General features: G+C 34.4%; 1 protein-coding gene across 1 annotated transcript in view; it reads right to left on the bottom strand.

The window, feature by feature from the left end:
• ADCY2 (adenylate cyclase 2) overlaps positions 1-19,354 on the bottom strand; it is a 554,774-nt gene that overhangs the window by 362,170 nt on the left and 173,250 nt on the right. The window contains exon 3 of the mRNA XM_021004443.2: positions 9,694-9,855. Within this exon, the coding sequence (XP_020860102.1) occupies positions 9,694-9,855 (162 nt within the window). The remainder of the gene's footprint in view (positions 1-9,693; positions 9,856-19,354) is intronic.

The following is a 19,354-nucleotide window of genomic DNA, read 5'->3' as shown; positions in this document are numbered from 1 at the left end:
ACTTAATGACTATCAATGAAGAAAAATAATAAATAAGATACTCTGAAGAAGATTGCAGCACTATATCACAGAGATCTTACAAAATAATCACATGGGATTTATATCAGGAATGTAGGGCTGATTTAATATTTGGAAAACTATAAATATAATTAACCATATCAATAAGAAGAACAATAAAAATAATATGGTTATCTAAATAGATGTAGAAAAAGCTTTTCACAAAATACAACACCTGTGCCTATTCAAAACAGTAGAAAACATATATGAAGCCTTTCTTAAAATAAGTAATATCTATCTAAAACCAAGAACAAGCATTATATGTAATGCAAATGAGCTAGACACATTCCCAAGATCGAGGTGAATCAAAAATGTTCATTATCATCACTATTATTCAATACTGTATTAGAAAGTCTAGCTATAGCAATAAGACAATTAAAAGAAATTCAAGGAGTAAAAATAGGCAAAGAGGATACAGTAGAAAGTTATCACTTTTTTCAGATGATATGATGATATAAATAGGGAACCCTAGGAAAGTAACTAAAAAGCTAGTCAAAATCATTAACAACTTTGGCAAAGTTGCAAGATATAAAATAAGCTCCTGTAAAGGAGAGAAAGAAAAGTCCATTACTGTAACTGCAGACATTATAAAATACTTGGGAATCTACTGCCAAGAGAAACCAAGGGATCATATGAATACAATTGCAATACATTTTTCATATAAAAGACAGATCTAAATCATTTGTGAAATATTCATTGCTCATACGTAGGCCAAGCCAATATAATTTTTTTAAAAAATGACGATTCCATCTAAACTAATTTGCTTATTCAGTGCCATACAATCAAACTACCAGAGAATTATTTAAGTAGATAGAAAAAAAGGTTAACAAAATTCATTGGAAGAACAAAAGGTGAAGAATAGAAAGGGAATCAAAAAAAAAAATTTGAAGGAAGGTAGCCTAGCAGTCCCACATTTCAAACTATATTAAAAGTAATAATCTTCAAAAAAAATCTGGTATTGGCTAAGAATTAAAGTAGTTGTTCAGTGGAATAGATTGAGTATACAATACATAATAGTAAATAGTCGCAGTAATATAATGTTTGATCAACCCAAAGATCCGAACTTTTGATGTAATTAGTCACCATCTGACAAAAATTGCTGAAAAAAATTCACAAGCATTCTGGCAGAAACTAGAAATAGACCAACATTTCACACATTATACCAAAATAAGGGAAATAGGGATAAATGATTTATTCATAAAGGGTGATATCATATCAGTTGGGGGAGGGTACATAGAACAATTTACCTGTCAGATATACAGATAAGGAAAGTGTTTGTGACTAAACAAGAGATAGAAAGGATTACAGAAGTAAAATGGATAATTTTGATGGCATGAAATTAAAAATTTTAAAGTTTTTTTTGCACAGTCCAAACCAATGCAGTCAGAATTAGAAGGAAAGCAGGAAACTGGGAAAGAATTTTTACAGCAAGTTTCTGTGTTGTAAGCTATTGAAATATAAAATAGGGGGAACAATTATTGGGTGACTTGAGCCAATGGCAGAGATGAGATGCCCATCCCTCCAATCACCTGAAGGTAAAATAATTTTTTGGAAGGGGTGAAATATAATATACTTAACCTTCAGAAAATGGGGACCAGAGTTTTGTCATTAAATATAGGGGCTTTGGGAAAAGGTTACTCCCATCATGTGGCAAGCCGATGTAGAATTTCCATGTATATTTCCCAGGTCCCTGGTGTCTCACACTCTCATGTTAGGTAATCTGGGCACATGCTAAACACTAATTACATCTGTGTATATATTTACACACTTGCATGTTCATGTATACATGGATATATAACTACTGAATTGTGTATACATTCCAATATAGCTAATCATGCCTCTACTACCTAGTATTTGTAACAATTTTTTTTACTTAAGCAAAAGATTATATTTATCTCCCTAAAATTTCATCTTTTTGAGTTCTACCCATTACCTTTCAAGATACACACATGTATGTGCACATACGCATGTGTTTGCATATAGGTATGCACACTTTGAGAAAAGAGAATGAAATCAAGCTTGAAAAATCTATGCCAGTGAGTTTGCCTTATTTTCCTGGGAAATGTCAATAATATACTATTAGAGAAATGCTTAGTAAACATTTAGAAAATTAATTGGTGATCCCTTATAGTCATCATGGTTTCATGAAGGACAACTACTGCTGACCTAACTTTATTTTCTTTTCTGGACAGGTTTCTAAGCTTTTAGATCAAGGGAATGTTATAGATAAAGTTGACCTAGATTTTTGCAAAGCATTTGAGTAAATGTTTCATACCACACTTACAAAAAAAGATGGACAGAAGGGACCCAGCAATAATACAATTAGTTGAATTTGTTGAATTCAATCCAAACAATGGAATTGTTTGAATGGCCAGACAAACATGGCTAATAGTCCATGTTAACTTGAAAGCTAGTGTCTAGCACAGTGCAACAGGGAAATATACTTGTTGTTCAGTCATTTTTCAGCCATGTGTCATTCTTCCTGACCTTCGTTTTGGGTTTTCTTTGCAAAAATATTGAAGTAGAGGGGCAGCTAGGTGGTGCAGTGGATAGAGCACCAGCCCTGAAGTTGGGAGGTCCTGAGTTTAAATCCGGCTTCAGACTAAACACTTGATGCTTACTAGCTGTGTGACCCTGGGCAAGTCAGTTAGCCCCAGTTGCCTAAAAAAAAATACTGAAGTAATTTACCATTTCCTTCCAATTCATTTTACAGATGAGGAACTGAGGCAAGCAGGGTTAAATGGCTTGATCAATGTCCCACAGTTAATAAGCATCCAAGGCCAGATTTGAACTCAGGAAGATGAGTCTTCTTGACTTCAGGGCCAGCATTCCATGCACTCCATCACAGGGACATGTGCTTGACTCTATGCTATTTGACATTTTTATTAATGGCTTAAATAGAAGCAAAAGAGGGTCAGAGATTTAGGGCTAAAAAAGAAAAGGAGAACAAAAAGATCAGTTACATTGCTTAAGAATTAAGGAAACTGAGGCACAAAGAGGCTAAATACCTTGCCCAGAGTTACACAGCTTGTAAGTACCTGAGACAGGATTTGATTCAGCCCTTCCCTAATGCTGAGTCTAGTGGCTTATCTAAGACACCATGTAGATGGAATGCTCAACAAAGCTTGGAGGGATAGCCAACTTATTGCATGACAAAGTTAGGTTCCAAAAAATCTTGAAATGTAATGGGTAGAATTCAAAAAGATGAAATTTTAGAGAGATAGATATAAAGTCTTTTGTTTAAGTAAAAAAAAATGTTACAAATAATAGGTAGTAGAGGAATGATTAGATAATTTATCTAAAAATAGCTGGTTTTAGCTCAATAATAATGAATTGGATGCCGTGGTTGAAAAAGATAATGCAATTTTGTACTGTGTTAAGAATAGAACAGCATATAGGAATAAATGTGTGATGTCACCATTGTACTCTCCCTCACCAGACTACATATGAAGTACTCTGCTTATTCTGGGTAGCACAGTGTGGCAAAGGCATTAGTAGGCTGAATAGTGTCCAGAGAAGGCCAGCTCAGATGATGAAGGGTCTTGAGTCTATGTTATAAGGACCAATCAGAGGGAATGGAGAAGTTTAGCCAGGGGAAGAGAAGATCCATGAAGATCCATCCATCTTCAAATATCTGAAGGAATGCCATGTGGAAAAGGACTAGTTTTTGTTTGTTTGTTTTTTATTTGTTTGTTTGGTTTTTTGTCATGGTTATGACAAGCCTCTTATCCATGACTCATTTTTAAACAGTGTTATATTTCTGTCTTTAAAATCAGCTGCCAAGGGCTCACAATATAAATTATTTCCTATTCTATATCTCTGCAGTTTGCTTTTCTTCCTCAGTTCTACTAAGGTACACATATTCCACCACAATATCATTCTTTCCTCAATTCAAGGTCATTTTACAATTTTCATTACCAGTCTACTCATGGGTGTTCTTGCCCTGTTGTTCCTTCCCCTTATCAAATAAAACAGCTTTCTCTAAAGTTACCAAGAATTTCTTAATTGGAAAATCTAAAGACCTTTTTCTCAGTTCTCATTCTTCTTGATGCCTCCATAGCATTTGATATTGTTGACAAGACTTCCCAACTGGATACTCTCTGTTCTTTGGCCTTCTGTGGCACTGTTCACTCTTGGTTCTCTCCTTAATATTTCTAAAATATATATATATATATGTGTGTGTGTGTGTGTGTGTGTGTGTGTGTGTGTATGTGTATATGTGTGTATATATGTGTATATATGTATATATGTACACATGTACATATATACATATATAATATAATCTATCTATACATAGATATATAGATAGTGATGTATAGATATATATTCCTACTATTCTTTTTCTCTCATGAGCTCCACTAAATCTCCACGAGCCTCATTCTTTCCCCTGCATATTATAACACTGAACATCTGTATTTGTTATATGAGAGTTAAGATTATTTAAAGGTGGTGTTCCACTCCCATCCCAATTAATCACAGAATGCCAAGTCACCTCAAATCAATCAAACACATAAAGTAGCTATAAATGGGCACTTAATCACTTTAAGAGAATTATTATTATTATTAATATTATACAAGGAGTTGAGTTACCTTTGCCATATGACCTATTTATGTAATTTTTTTTACTTGCTTTTTGCCTGAAGTTTGTGCCTACTCTTCCCATGGGAAAAGTTCCCAGACTTTTGAGGAAACTTTTTAAAACTACTCTTCTTGCTATTATATTTTAATAGATACCTTTTCTAAAAAGCTAATTTGGATTTATTAATTATTAATGAGAAGTTAGGGGTGGGGGATTCTGTGTAACAGTACTAGAATCCTGGTCCCTTAAAATTATTGCCTAGAATCCTAATACTAATAGTCAGTTGCCCTTTGGGGACCCAGATGTTTGTGAGAGGAAGTTGGGGAAGTAGTCCTGGAATTGGTGCCATACTGGGGGGAAGTATAAGGGCAGCCAGGTGGTATAGTGCATAGGGTACTGGGCCTGGAATCAGGAAGACTCATCTCCCTGAGTTCAAACCTGGCCTCAGACACTTAGCTATGTGACCCTGGGCAAGTTACTTAATCCCATTTGCCTCAGTTTCCTCCTCTGTAAAATGAGCTGGAGAAGACATAAATGCCAAACCATTCCAGTATCTTTGCCAAGAAATCTCCAGATGGGGTAACTAAGAGTTAGACATGACTAAACAACTGAACAACAACAGGGGGAGGGATAGGTTATCCAGGATAATTTGGGGGTCTTTTTGCATTTAAAGTGACCCAATGGGGACTTCATATGGGACTTTTGGTCTTAGATACCTTAGTTTGCAGAGATTCACTAGATAAATATCAGCATTTTTTTCTTTTACTTTACACTGTACTTGAACAGTCTTTTCTCGTGTTTTCCCATTGAGTCCGATCAATTCCTTTGAGATGACTTGTTTGTTTGAATGTTTAGTACTAATATATTATTTTATTGCATCTATTTATTATCCTCACAGGATTGTTTTGATGATCAAATAAGATAATATTTGCAAAGTGCTTAGAATAATGCCCGGCCAATAGTAGGTATCACATAAATGCTAGTTTATTGTTGTTATTGTTACTACCTACATGTTCAAGTTCATCCAACTATTTATTTGCAAAAAATTCACAAATGCCCATTTTTTTCCTTTTGGGCTTTAATCAGATTTAAATTGTTTATAATATTGTGATAGAATCTAAATAATTTGTTATTTTTGTGGACTTCCAGTTCTTAGGATAAGATTTACTGGCTGGCATATAAATCCTGAACCATTGACCCCAAACGTTTAATTCAGTTTGGGAGATCTACATTCTAAGTAAGTTTTCTAAGTGCATTCTAAGTATGCTATTTTTTTTTTTAATTGACTTGTTCTTGTTAGGGGTGAGTTAGGAACTCTATTCGGAATATGCTCTTCACTGGCAGTGATCCTTTGAGGAAATTTCAGGTGCTTTATGGTGTAGTGATCCAAAAGAAATCTTTCTCTGGACCTCAAGGGTAACTGGGTGATATTTTGATGTGCTCTGTGTCTTATGGAGATATTTTGTCCCGTATTGCCCTATAACTAAAACAAATAATGGAGTAATTTTCACCCAGGGCAATTTTTTTTTCTCACCTGAAGGTGAAGAAGTGACTTCTTGTTTTCTCAGGTGCTTAATCTCTGTGAAGAGAGTACCACATGTTCTAGAAAGCCCTGTAACAGCCAACTTTTACTCTGAGAAGGGAGTGCCCAAGCTCCTTCTTTCTTACTCTCACCCCAGGGAGAGTGGGTCATTGTTGTTACAGAAGCACCAAACCACTTTCATTTGGTTTCTAACTTGATGGGTGAATTCATGACTTCTAGCTGCCTCCACATTCCTAATCCCAGTGCAGAGGGTGGGGAACTCTTCTGGGAGCTCTGCATTTTGATGGGAACTTCAATTTTATTTTCCTTTATTGATTAGTAGTTGGGAAAGGCCTTTTGCAAGCACCAAGCTAGTCTGTAACTTATGTGAAACTTGTAAAAAATGTTGGTCTGTTAAGTTGTATCAACACATATTTTGAAGTATGGAAGAATGCTCATTTCTTAATCACTTGGGAAATGTGCCACATGGAATTTTTTGAGATTTTTTAGAAAAAGACACTGAATAATGCTTAAACTTCCCCAAGTAAGGGAAAAACTACTCAGCACTTGGGACTAGGAACTTTGTCCAAAGCACTATTGTTGATTTGCTGCAGCTTGCAGAAGTTTAACTAGGGAGAGATTTTAAGAGTAGGGTACCATTCCACTCATCTCAATTAATCACAGGTGGCTTAGATATTTCAACTGAATAAATCAGTAAAAAATATAAATCAGACATGAGTAAGTCTTGTAATCAATTTAAGAGGATTATAATGCTTTGACTAGTGGAGAAAGGCTCCTCAAAGAAAACATCTTTCAATTAGTTGAATGAATCAGACACACTACTAGGCTTGCATATAAAAATAAGTCAATTCATTGATAAGCTCAGTCAAATTTAGAATGAGACTACTGGTATTGGTAACATAGACCTCTCAAAGCTGCTCTCAATATGTCAGGCTAGTTTTGGAAATAACTAAATAAAATAAATGAATGTAAAAGGCTGGATTTTGACTGCAATAAAATAAAATTATACTTATTTTCTCCTCACATAATAATCAGGAATCACAGTGGTACTGTTTATTCTTTGGACATTGCTTAGAGTTTGGTGCTCCATTCACTATCTTATAGTCAAATGTAAAACAAACTTTTTGTATATGTTAATGTGTCTTTGAATGCAATGCTGTTTATAAATTTATCAAAATGAAATATTTCTTTTTCTGAATATATTTTCAAAAACCTGAGCAACTGAAATCTCAAGTATCAAAGTTGCAAGGAAGGTCTTGGTCAGGGGTTGAGTGTTTATAGACCTCTTTAACCTCTTAACAGCTAAAGCATTTGAAGGTTGCAGTCATGATTAGACTACTCACTATATAACATTATAGATTTCTCAAATGGATGATGGGATTTAATTTGTAGAAATAATTTTCCCTTTCTGAAAAATCATGCCTGTAAATTAGTGAAACTCCTTAAAGAGTTCTGTAAATTACAGAATAATTTTACAACAAAGGAACTCCGCACATAAAAATCAAAATGCAAAAACAACAACAAACTATATGACTCAATCAATAAATTTCATAGTATGGCACAAATAGGGCCTATCATATTACATTCTACTCTTTAAAAGCTAACATTGTTCTTTATCCAGTTTCTACTGAACTGCTTTCCAGTTTCCCCATCAGTTTTTGTCAAATAGTGAGTTCCTGTCCCAAAAGGCTAGATCTTTGAGTTTACCAAATGCTAGATTACTATCATTATTCACTACTTCGTATTGTGTACCTAATCTATTTCACTGATATGCCACTTAATTTCTTAGTGAATAGTAGATTGTTTTGATGATTAACACTTTGTAATACAGTTTGACATCTGGAATAGCTAGGCTACCTACCCCCTTACCCTTTTGATTACTCTGATATTCTTGACTTTTTATTCTTCCAGATGAATTTTGTTATTTTTTTCTTTCTCTAGAAAATAGTTTTGGTAGTTTGATTGTATGGCACTGAATAAGTAAATTAATTTACATAGAATTGTCATTTTTATTACATTGATTTAGCCTACCCCTGAGCAATTGGTATTTTTCCAATTGTTTTGATATTTGTGTGAAAAATATTTTGTAATTTTGTTCATATAGTTCCTGAGTTTGTCTTGGCAGGTAGACTCAGAAGTATTTCAAGTTGTCTACAATTATTTTAAATAGAATTTCTCTTTCTATCACTTGCTGCCAGAATTTGTTGGTAATAAAGAAATGCTAATGATTTATATGGATTTATTTATATCCTCCAACTTTGCTAATTTTTTTTACATTATTTCAACTATTTTTTAGTTGATTCTCTAGGATTCTCCAAGTATACCATCATGTGTATTTTTTTTTAACTTTCTTTTCTTTCTGGGAAAACCTTAGACTACAATCTGTTAAGAATTCTATAATTTATAATTCTATAAGTAGCAACTTTCCTTGGGAATCCAAAGTGGGTGTAGAATGAAATATGGGACAGCTTAATTCTCCTATTGAGAACTAAGAAAACCATGGAACAATAAAACCGGTATAAAATCACATAACACTTCTGAGAACAGAGCTAGGAGGAGAAAGAATTCTGAGGCATTACAAGTCCCAATAGTAGTTGCCTGGTTGCCTGTAGCCAGTATGCTAGAAACTTGACTGGTAAAAGAGGAGATTCACAGGTCTGGTGGGGAAGACAAATGAGAATTTCCTCTTTTTTGCATCTCATAGGGAGGCTTTAGATTATAGAAGTTTAGATCTGGAAAGGACTAAAGAAATCATCTAATACAGCAAACTTCATATTTCACAAATTTCATTTTTAGTCATTTTAATCATTTTACTAAGGAAAAAGAGACTCTCAGGAACAACTCTAAATCACTTGTACTCTCTATTGTTGATGCAAATATTTGTGAGAAAGCTATTTGCTTTCCTAATGAAATAGAACACTTTCCTTCTGAATGCTTTTTTAAAGAAACGGTTTCCTTTAGCAACATTTTATGTAACTGAAATTCTGAAATTGTCTGAGGCATTATCTCATGAAATATGGTGATTAGTAATGCTTTTAGTGTGTGAGTGTTTGTGTCTGTGTGTCTGCATGGGACGTTAAGGTTTCTATAGCTGTGTGAGTGTGCGTATGCAGGTTTGCATATGGATTTACTTATAAGCAACATTTTATCCTAAACCTAACATAGTTAAATTAAAATTTATGATAAGAAAGCTTTTTGTAAACTATTGGGATTATGCTATAATTCAGCAGTCAGAAAAATAGATTTTCTACATTTAGTTTTCATGCCAACTTTAATCTGTGTTGCTAATTGCTAAGTGCTTGTTGATTCTACTGCTGTGGATTTACCTATTAGCTGTTGGACATAAATTCACTGACAAAAAGAATAGAGCTATAAGCTACAGAAAGTTGAACTCAATAGAAGAATGAAAACAAAAATATTATAATATACTCAAATAAAAGTTGTCACACATCTCCCACCGTTATCCTCAGGAGATTCAATGCATCATCAATGGTGTATTCTATCATGTACTCACCTGCCAAACCAAGTGCTCCTTTACTCCTTCTGTAGTGGAGAGACAGATGCTCAGCACAATGGTGTGGGATGAGGAGGTCAGTACGCTGGCAATTATGGCATCTCTCATGTTGAAGGGCAGCATAGTGTATACCACAAAGATAATGAATAAAAAAAATGATACCTGTGAGGAGGAAAAATAGAACAGTCAAGGCCATATTGGAGTCAGCTTCTAGAGTTTTTCTTCATGATTTTCTACATGAGACTACCTAAGGCAACATGAAATTCTGTGTCCATTCAAAATTTAGCATTATTCTCCAAATAAAATGAATGAAATTATTTTAAGTGAACAATGATAATGGTCTCCTCTATTTGGGGCAAAACAATACTTTGTGAAGCTCTTATGTTTCAGAATCATTGTAATCTGTTAGATTTATTTTTCAAATACTTGGCAAAATAATTATCACATAGCCACCAATAGAGATGACTAAAAAAGAAAAAAAGGAAAAAAATTACAATCTATATTTGAAGTTTGACAGTTCTTTTCAAACAAAATTTCACAATTACACCTATCTATTTAATTAATGTTGAATAGGAATAGATGATCTTTGAACCATCCACACAATTGCATTTTTAAACACCTAAAATCAGTAGTAATCATTCTTCATTTGCAATGGAAAAGATACGGCTTAAATTATTCAAATCTTGACATTTCCTAAAGGCAGCACTGTTCCTTTGATTAACATGTGACCAGGGTAATCATAAATAGCTTCATCTAATTAATTGACTGCTCATAATTCATTTGAATTCTTTTTCCATGGAAAGCATATGTGCACAGTCACTTATGACCTAAATTTAAGTGCTTAAATTGGAAAGAGAGAAATCTTGCTATTACTGAATCCGTTTGCATATATGTCACTAAGTACAAAAATTTAAAGACATCTAGAATCCTATATAAATACCTATTAATGTAAATTTTACTCCCTAAACCCTAGGTAAATCGGGATCAGCCTCATAACTCAAGAAGGATAATCAGTATTTTTCATTTACCAGTTATTGGAGTGGTGATACAATAATTACTATATGTCATATAATAAAGGAAAAAATCTCTAATAAGTAGAATCTAGCCCTTGCCTTGCTATATACTTGGCTTGATTTCTCAATATCAGCAGAAATAACCACGTGATTTTCTTATGATAGTGATAACTGCTTGAGCCATAATTCATCTTATTCACATCTTTGTAATTCAAAATAACACAACAACTTCTATTAAAGAGTATACACAGATATGGACATGCTCACGTCCTTTCACCCTTTGTCTAGACACAAGACATAGTATTTAGTTTCAAGTGGGCCCATTCAACTGTTCAATAATTATTTTATTGATTTTTTTTCAATTTTCTAACAGATTTTCCTTAATAGTCATTCCTTATCTTCTCTGTTCCCAAGCTCCCAATGACCCTTTGAAACAGGCCCAGGGGATGAGCTAATCTACTTCCTCGATGGTAACCAAGGGAGGTTGTATAAATTTCCAATGTATGGTAAAACACACAGCAACAAAATTGCGTGTGTGTGCGTGTGTGTGTATTCTTTTATAGCTAATCTCAGAAGAGAAGGGATTTAACTTCTTAGACTTTATTTAACTCCTTTAAATTAATCTCTCTACCATATCCCTTAGTAGTATCACTTTTTGACTATTATGAAGTCATCCTTCTGTGGCTATTCCTTACCCATCTAGCATTTTAGCAATCACTTTCCCTATCTTCAATGATTCACAAATATTAGCTCTCTTGGAAAGTAAAAGAGCAGCAATAATAACAAATGCTTTATTCTTTGCTGATCTTTGTATACAATGGATTGGCTGAGATACTAGACCAAGGATAGGGAACCTGCAGCCTCAAGGTCACATGTGGTCCTCTAGGCCCTCAAGTGCAGCCTTTTGGTTGAATTCCAACTTCACAGAACAAATCCCCTTAATAAAGGAATTTGTTCTGCAAACTTGGACTCAGTCAAAAGGCTGCACCCAAGGACCTAGAAAGCCACATGTAGCCTCAAGGCTGCAGGTTCCCCACCCCTGAACTAGATGCTGAAAGGATCTTAGGGAAATATAAACTATATAGAGATTTCTTGGAGTTGGATCAATCAACGAGCCTTTCTTAAACATTGATCATGGGCCAGGCATTGTACTAGGCCTTGGAGATGCAAACAGAAAACAAGAACATACTCTTTTAAAAATGTCTCTTTGTAAGCTCTTTGCTCAGTTCATTTTAATTATAGGAAAGATGGGGAAGTTAAGGATACAGAGGAGAACCAACAGAATACTATCCCTCTCTAAGATATACTATGGCTAAGCTAAAAGTTCACACTCTGACACAAAACTTTGTTAATCTACAAAGCAAAGGTATGGGAACAATAATGATTAATTAAGGATCCCCTGCCTTCAATGAACTTCCATTGTATCAGAGAAAACAACATTTGTATATAAGTAAATAGAAATCTATCTATCTATTTATCTATCTATTTAGTAGTTTAATATAATTTCAATTAGAAGGCATGAGCATCTGGGGGGAATCAGGAAACTTCTGATGTAAGAGGTGGTGCTTCAACTGAGTTTTGAAAGAAATGATGAGGTGGGTGGAGAGCAGCCTGTGTAAAAATGTGATGGAATTTCATGTGAGAAGGACAATGAGTTAGCCAGTTAAATTGGAATGAAGAAAAGTTAAAGAGAAATAACGTGTAATAATTTTGGGAAGGCAAGCTAGTGCTAGGTAGTGATGGTATTTAAAGGCCAAATTAAAAAATATATATATTTTAACCTAGAGGCAACAGTGAGCCACTGGTAATTTTTGAGCAGGGGACTGTTATGCTCAGACCTTTGTACTTTGGGAATATTACTTTTGTAGCTATGAGGACAACGGATCGGGAAGGAATAGAATTAAAGACAGAGGAAGGCTTATTAGAAGGTGATTACAATACTCTAGGTGAGATATAACAAAGACTAAAACTAGGATCATGTTTCTGTGTATATTGAATATGGGATGGAGGTGACAGATTTTATGGAGATAGTGTAAAAGAAATAGCCAATTAAATACATATGGTAAAGGAGATTGAGAAGATGAGGATGGCTTCAAAGCTCCATCAGTGACTGGAAGGTGGTAAAGCTCATCTTCATGAAAGGAAAGATAAAGAGGTCTGCATGGAATATATTAATTTTAATTATTATTTTTAAAATTTTCCTTTCTTTTCAAATTTTGACTTCCAAATTCCAATACCCAGTGAGAAGGCAAGCAAATGATATAAATTAGACATGTAAAATCATGCAAAACATATTTTCATGTTAGTCATATCACAAAAAAAAGAAAAATACAGGAAGCAAGAAAATTATACTTCAATGTGCGCTCATAGTTCATCAATTATGTCTCTAAAGGTGGATTTTTTTTCAGCATAAGTCCTTTGGAATTGTCCTGGATCACTGTATTGATCAGGGTAGCTAAGTCTGTCACAGTTGATCATCATTACAACATTGCTGTTACTGTGCATAGTGATCTCCTGGTTATTGTCATATCACCTTGAATCAGTTTATATAGGTTTTTCCATGCTTATTCTAAAACTGCCCCCATAACAATTTCTCATTACACAGTAATACTTCATCACAATCATAAGTCACAACTTGTTCAGCCTTTCCCCAATTAATAAATATCCCCTCAATTTCCAATTTGTTGCCACCACAAAAAAAGAGCAGCAAAAAATATTTTTCTAGATATAGGTCACTTTCTTTCTTTCTTTCTTTCTTTCTTTCTTTCTTTCTTTCTTTCTTTCTTTCTTTCTTTCTTTCTTTCATTCTTTCTTTCTTTCTCAGACCTAGTAGTGGTATTGCTGGGTAAAAGGCTATGCATAGTTTTATGGCCCTTTGGGCATAGTTCTAAATTGTTTCCCAGAAGGATTGGACCAATTCACAACTCCACCAAGAGTTTTTTATGTTACCTATTTTTCCACATCCCTTCCATCATTTGTGGTTTCTGATAGGTGTGATGTACTACCTCAGAATTGTTTTAATTTACATTTCTCTTATCAATGGTGATTTATAATATTTTTTTATGTGACTTTCTTATTTCTTCTGAAAAAAAAAAGAGCCTGTTCATATGTTTTGAACATTTTATCACTTGGGGAATGGCTCTTATTTTTATAAATTAGACTAAGTTCCCTATATATTTGAGAAATGAGGCCTTTATCAGAGAAACTCATTGTAAAAGATTTTGATATTAGTTCCTTGTTCATGGTACCGTTTAGCAAAATTATTTTTCCTGATTATCTTTTAATTAGGACTATTTTTGCTTTTTCTTTATCAGGGATCATGATTGTTACCCTTGCTTTTTTTTTGTTTTTTACTTTAGCTGAAAATAGATTGTGATCCATCCCTTTATTTTAACTCTGTGTGTCTTTCTGCATTAAGTGCTTTGCTTATTAAAACATTGTTGAATTCTGGTTTCTAAACCATTTGGCGATCCTTTTCTGTTTTATGGGTGAGTTTATCCCATTCATATTCAAAGTCAAGATTTTGTGATTTAGTTGTTTTCAGTCATGTCTTCTAGAACCCTTCTGGGGTCTTCTTCACAAGGATATGGGTGCAGTTTCCCACATCCTTCACCATCTCATTTTTCAAATGGGAAACTGAAGCAAACAAAGATAAGAGATTTGCCCAGGGTCACATAGCTAGTAAGTGTCTGAGATTGGATTTGAACTCAGATCTTTTTGACTTCAGGTCTATCACTCTATCAACTTCACCACTTAACTATCTTTCACTGTTATGATTACTACCTGTATATTTCCTCCAACTTACTTTCTTCTGTTTATTTTTTATCTCATTTTATCCTGTCCCTCCTCAAAAGTCTCTGCTTCTGACCACTCCTTCCCTTAATCTAATCTCCCCTGTATCATTCCCTGCCTCCCTCCATATCTCTTTTCCCCTTCCCTTCCTATTTCCCAATTAGGTAAGAAAGATTTCTCTACCCTACTGAGTGTTTATATTCTTCCCTCTCTAAACCAATTCTGATGAGAGTGAAGTTCAAGCATTGCCTGCCACCCCCATTTTCTCCTCCAGTATAAAAGCTCTTCCATGTGTGCCTCTTTTATATAATAAAATTTCCCTATTCCACCTCTCACTTACTCCTACTCCAAGTGCATTCCTTTTTTTCTCAACCTCCCTTTTTTTTAGCTCATTCCAACAAAATCAACTCACACTAATGTCCTCTGACTATTTAGACTCCTTCTAACTGCCCTAAAATTATAAAGTTCTTAGAAGTTATATTCTTCATCTTCCCATATAAGAATGTAAACACTTTAACTTTTTAAAGTACCTTATGATTGTTCTTGCATGTTTACCCTTTTGGCTTCTCTTGAGTCTTGTGTTTGAATGTCAGATTTTCTATTCAGTTCTGGTAATTTCATCAGAAATCCTTGAAAGTCCTCTATTTCATTAAAGACGCATTTTTCCCATGAAAGTCTATATTCAGTTTTGCTGTGTAGATTATTCTTAATTGTGATCTTATTTCCTTTGCCCCAGAACATCGTATTCCAAGTCCTCTACTCCACTGATGTGGAAGTTGTTAAATCTTGAGTAGTCTTGACTACTCACAATATTTGAATAGTTTCTTTCTGGCTGCTTGCAATGTTTTCTCCTTTAACTGGAAGCTCTTGAATTTGGCTATGATATTCTAGGAAGTTTTCCTTTTGGGATGTTTTTCAGGAGATGATTAGTGGATTCTTTCAACTGCTGTATTATCCTCTGGATCTGAGATATTGGGCAGTTCTTGACGATATCTTGAAATATGATATCTAGGCTTTTGTTTTTCATCATGGCTTTCATTCAGTCTAATAATTCTTAAATTATCTGCCCTCAATATATTTTCCAGGTCGTTTGTATTTATAATGAGATATTTTACACTTCTGTTTTTTCCATTCTTTTGACTTTGTATTATTGTTTCTTGGTGTTTCATGGAGTCATTAGCTTCTTCCCCAATATTATGTTTAAGGATTGTTTTTTTCCAGTGAGGTTTTGTACCTCTTTTTTCCATTTGGATAATTCTGCTTTTTAAGGAGTTCTTTTCTTCAGTGAATTTTTTTTTTTGCCTCTTTTATGATTAGGCCAATTGTGCTTTTTAAGGTGTTATTTTCCCCCATTTTTTTGGTCTTCATTTTCCAAGCTGTTAATTTTAATCTTCTTTTCATAATTTTCTTTCATCATTCTCATTTCTTTACCCAATTTTTCCTTTACCACTCATTTCTTTCTTTAACTCTTCTAAGAATTCTTATTGGGCTTGGGTCCAATTAGCATTTTTCTTTGAGGCATTACTTACATGTGTTTTCACATTTCTGTCTTCATCTGAGTTTATATCTTGGTCTTCCCTGCTACCAAAATAGCTCCTTATGATAAATTTTTATTGTTGCTGTTGCCATTTGCCCATTTCCTAGTTCATTTCTTGATGTTGAGCTTTATATTAAATTAGTGCTTTGCTCACATGGGCATGGAGGAGCTTTTCCAAGTTTCAGACTTTTTCATGTTGCTGTTTTCAGAGGTAGTTCTAAGGTTATAATTTTTGGTGCTTTCAAGGTGGTGTGATCAGGGGAGAAATGGTCACTGCTCCCCTGGTCTGTGCTCTGGTGAAGGATACATGTTTTTCCAAGGCTGTAAGCCCTAGTTCTCCTCATGGCTCTAGAACTGTGCTCTTTTCTCCTAAAGCCACAAGCATTAGTGCTCCTATCTGCCCTGAAACTGCAACTCAGAACTACATATGGTCAATAGACTTACCAATCAGTATCAGCTGTATAGACAACTGGTTAGAAAGAGACTCTGCTATCTCTTGCTGTTTCTGTGCTGAGAATACCAGAAGCTTCCACTGCTGCTATGATTCTCATAGTTGCTTTCAAGGCCCTCTGCTGGTGATGCTGCTGTGCTTGCTCTAGGACAGCTGTCACCCTGTAGTCACAGTCCTATCCTGATTACCTCTATTTCAATAAATATGAGATTGGAGATCTCCTTCTGAGCCACTAAGCTACTCCTAAGCCACATTTAGCTCCTTCAGATTTCTCATCTACAACCTATATCCCAATGACTCCAGAGGTCATAGAGCTCCAGATTCATCCAAGAGTATAGTATGCATCCAAGGCATAAACATAACATTTTCATGTCTCTGTAGTCGTTCATTCTGTTATTTGACAATCATTTATTGAGAACTTGTGTGGAAATCAATCTTCAGGGACTGAGGGCAATACCAAGGTTAGGTGAGAAATGTCCCTACCTACTTGGAGTCTGAAATGTAGAAGGGAATATGCTATAATCATTTAAAGCAAATTTTAAAATTTGTCATATTTACACATTGGTAGCATATGAACTCCTGCAAAAGATAGACATAATTGAGCTTAGCATTTAACAAGAATAATACTTTTAATAAGGAACTATCAAATGTTAATAACACCCATCTGAGGCCCAGTTTAGAAGCTAATTCCTTTCCTGTTCAACTGAATTTGTTTTTACTAGCTTCTTGCATTCTTTTTTCATTAGGGATTACAAAATCAATCTGAGGCTGAATGTAGTACTTCTTGCCTTGAATATCAATATTGCTAGTTATGGCTCTGTAGAGGTATAACACACATATTACATGATTAGTGCATTGGAAAGCAGTAAAATAAAGCACAATGTAGGATTCAAGGTGGGGAAGGTTCCCTTTGAAGGGTCCCTCCCCACTTTATTATCAGGGATTGGGGAATCATGGAAACTTATGAAAAAGGTAACATTTAATTTACATTAATGAATGGCTAAGAATTCAATTTCTAATGACTAGAATGTTAACTGAGTATAGATCACTGTGCTAAGCATTGTGGTAGAAGGTGTTTAGGCAAGACACAATCTTTGTCCTCTTGGATCTTACAGTATACTGGAAGAAGAAGATAAAATGAGTAATTAAAATACAAAATAAAATATTGTTGACATATTATGCACATGCATATTATATGTCTATCCATATATACTGTATACATGTATGTATACACACACATCATCACACATACATGTACATATATATGTATAAGTGTATGTGTGTTTATATGTATTATATTGAATACAGTGTTATATCTATATGTATACATGTACACGTACATATACACATACCTATATACATACATGCCTACACATGTACGTGCATGCATACATACACACACATACATATATACGTATTAGATAGATAGATAGATAGATAGATAGATAGATAGATAGATAGATAGATAGACAGATACATAGATAGAGAGCATGAGGTCCTAGGGGTAGGGTAGCTAGTAAAAGGAAGAACAGGAAAGACTTAATGAAAGCTTTTTATCTGGGCTTTAAAGGATGGGTTAGTTTCATTAGGTCGTTTAAATGGCTGGAGGAGAGTACAATGAGTTATGGGGTAAAGGAAAGAAATAAGATGGTGTTAAGGTTATGGAGGGTCTTGAATTCCAGGTAAAGGAATCCAAAATTTACTTGGTAGGCAAAAGATACCTGATAAAGGTTTCTGTGCAAAGGAATAATTAATATTCTGTTATCAGAAAACCTGAAAGGATACATCAAGATAACAACAACAACTCAGAACTCCTACTGCTTTTATATATTATATCACACAATGGTTATTGATTTATTGCCTTTTCTTATAAAACTACAGACCAGCTTTCAGCCTTGTCAAACATGCAAAATGTTACCAACAACTTAGTGAAGAAAGATACTGATAATAAAAATTCTTTTCCTTGTCTCAATTCTCCTCCTGGCACTTCCTAGCTGTGTTACCCTGTGCACGTTAGTTACTCTCCAGGCCTCAGTTTCATTATCTGTAAAATTGGACAGTCAGTCTCAATGACCTCTCAATTTCCTTTCAGTTCTAAATCTATGATCCGATCATCCCTTTTGAATTCAATCTTCACACAGCTTCTAAAGTGATAATTTTAAAGCACAAGCCTAACCCATGATACTTTCTTGCTCAATGAAGTCCAGGGAATCTCAATTGCAATGAGGATTAAGTACAGACTCTTCTGCTTCACATTAAAATCCTTCACAACTGGGCTCCAATCTATCATTCTAAGCTTATTACACATTAATCTCTTTCATGTACTGTATTATCCAGTAAAGTTGGCCATGTTGATCCTCCTACATGACATTCTAATTTCTATCTTTATTCCTTTATATGTGCCACTCCCCCCATACCTGGAAGATACCAGCTAGAATCCTTACCTTCCTTAAACTCTAAGTTCATCTACTTCATACTACAAATGTCTTTCCTATCTCCTCAAATGTTAAAGCTCCACACCAAAATAACCTGGCATTTACTTTATGTGTGTGCATATGTCTATGTCTATGCACATGCATATGCATATGTATATGTAAATGTATATATGTATGTGTATGCGTATGTGTACACACACACACATACACACACACACAAACACACACCTATATTTCTACATACCATTTTCACTGATAAAATGTAAGTTCCTTGAAATCAGGAGCTGTTTAATTTTTGTTCTTGTATCTTAAGTACTTGGCACATTACCTGGAAAGTAGCAGATACTTGAAAATTTCTGATAAATTTGATTGATTAATAAGACAAATATCTTAATAAAATGTTTTTATTCAGTTGTTTTTCAGTCATGTGTGA

Source organism: Phascolarctos cinereus, unplaced genomic scaffold (assembly GCF_003287225.1).
Source record: "Phascolarctos cinereus isolate Bilbo 61053 unplaced genomic scaffold, phaCin_HiC Scaffold_4;HRSCAF=312, whole genome shotgun sequence".
Lineage (NCBI taxonomy): Eukaryota > Metazoa > Chordata > Mammalia > Diprotodontia > Phascolarctidae > Phascolarctos > Phascolarctos cinereus.
This window is presented reverse-complemented; position numbering and strand designations above follow the sequence as displayed.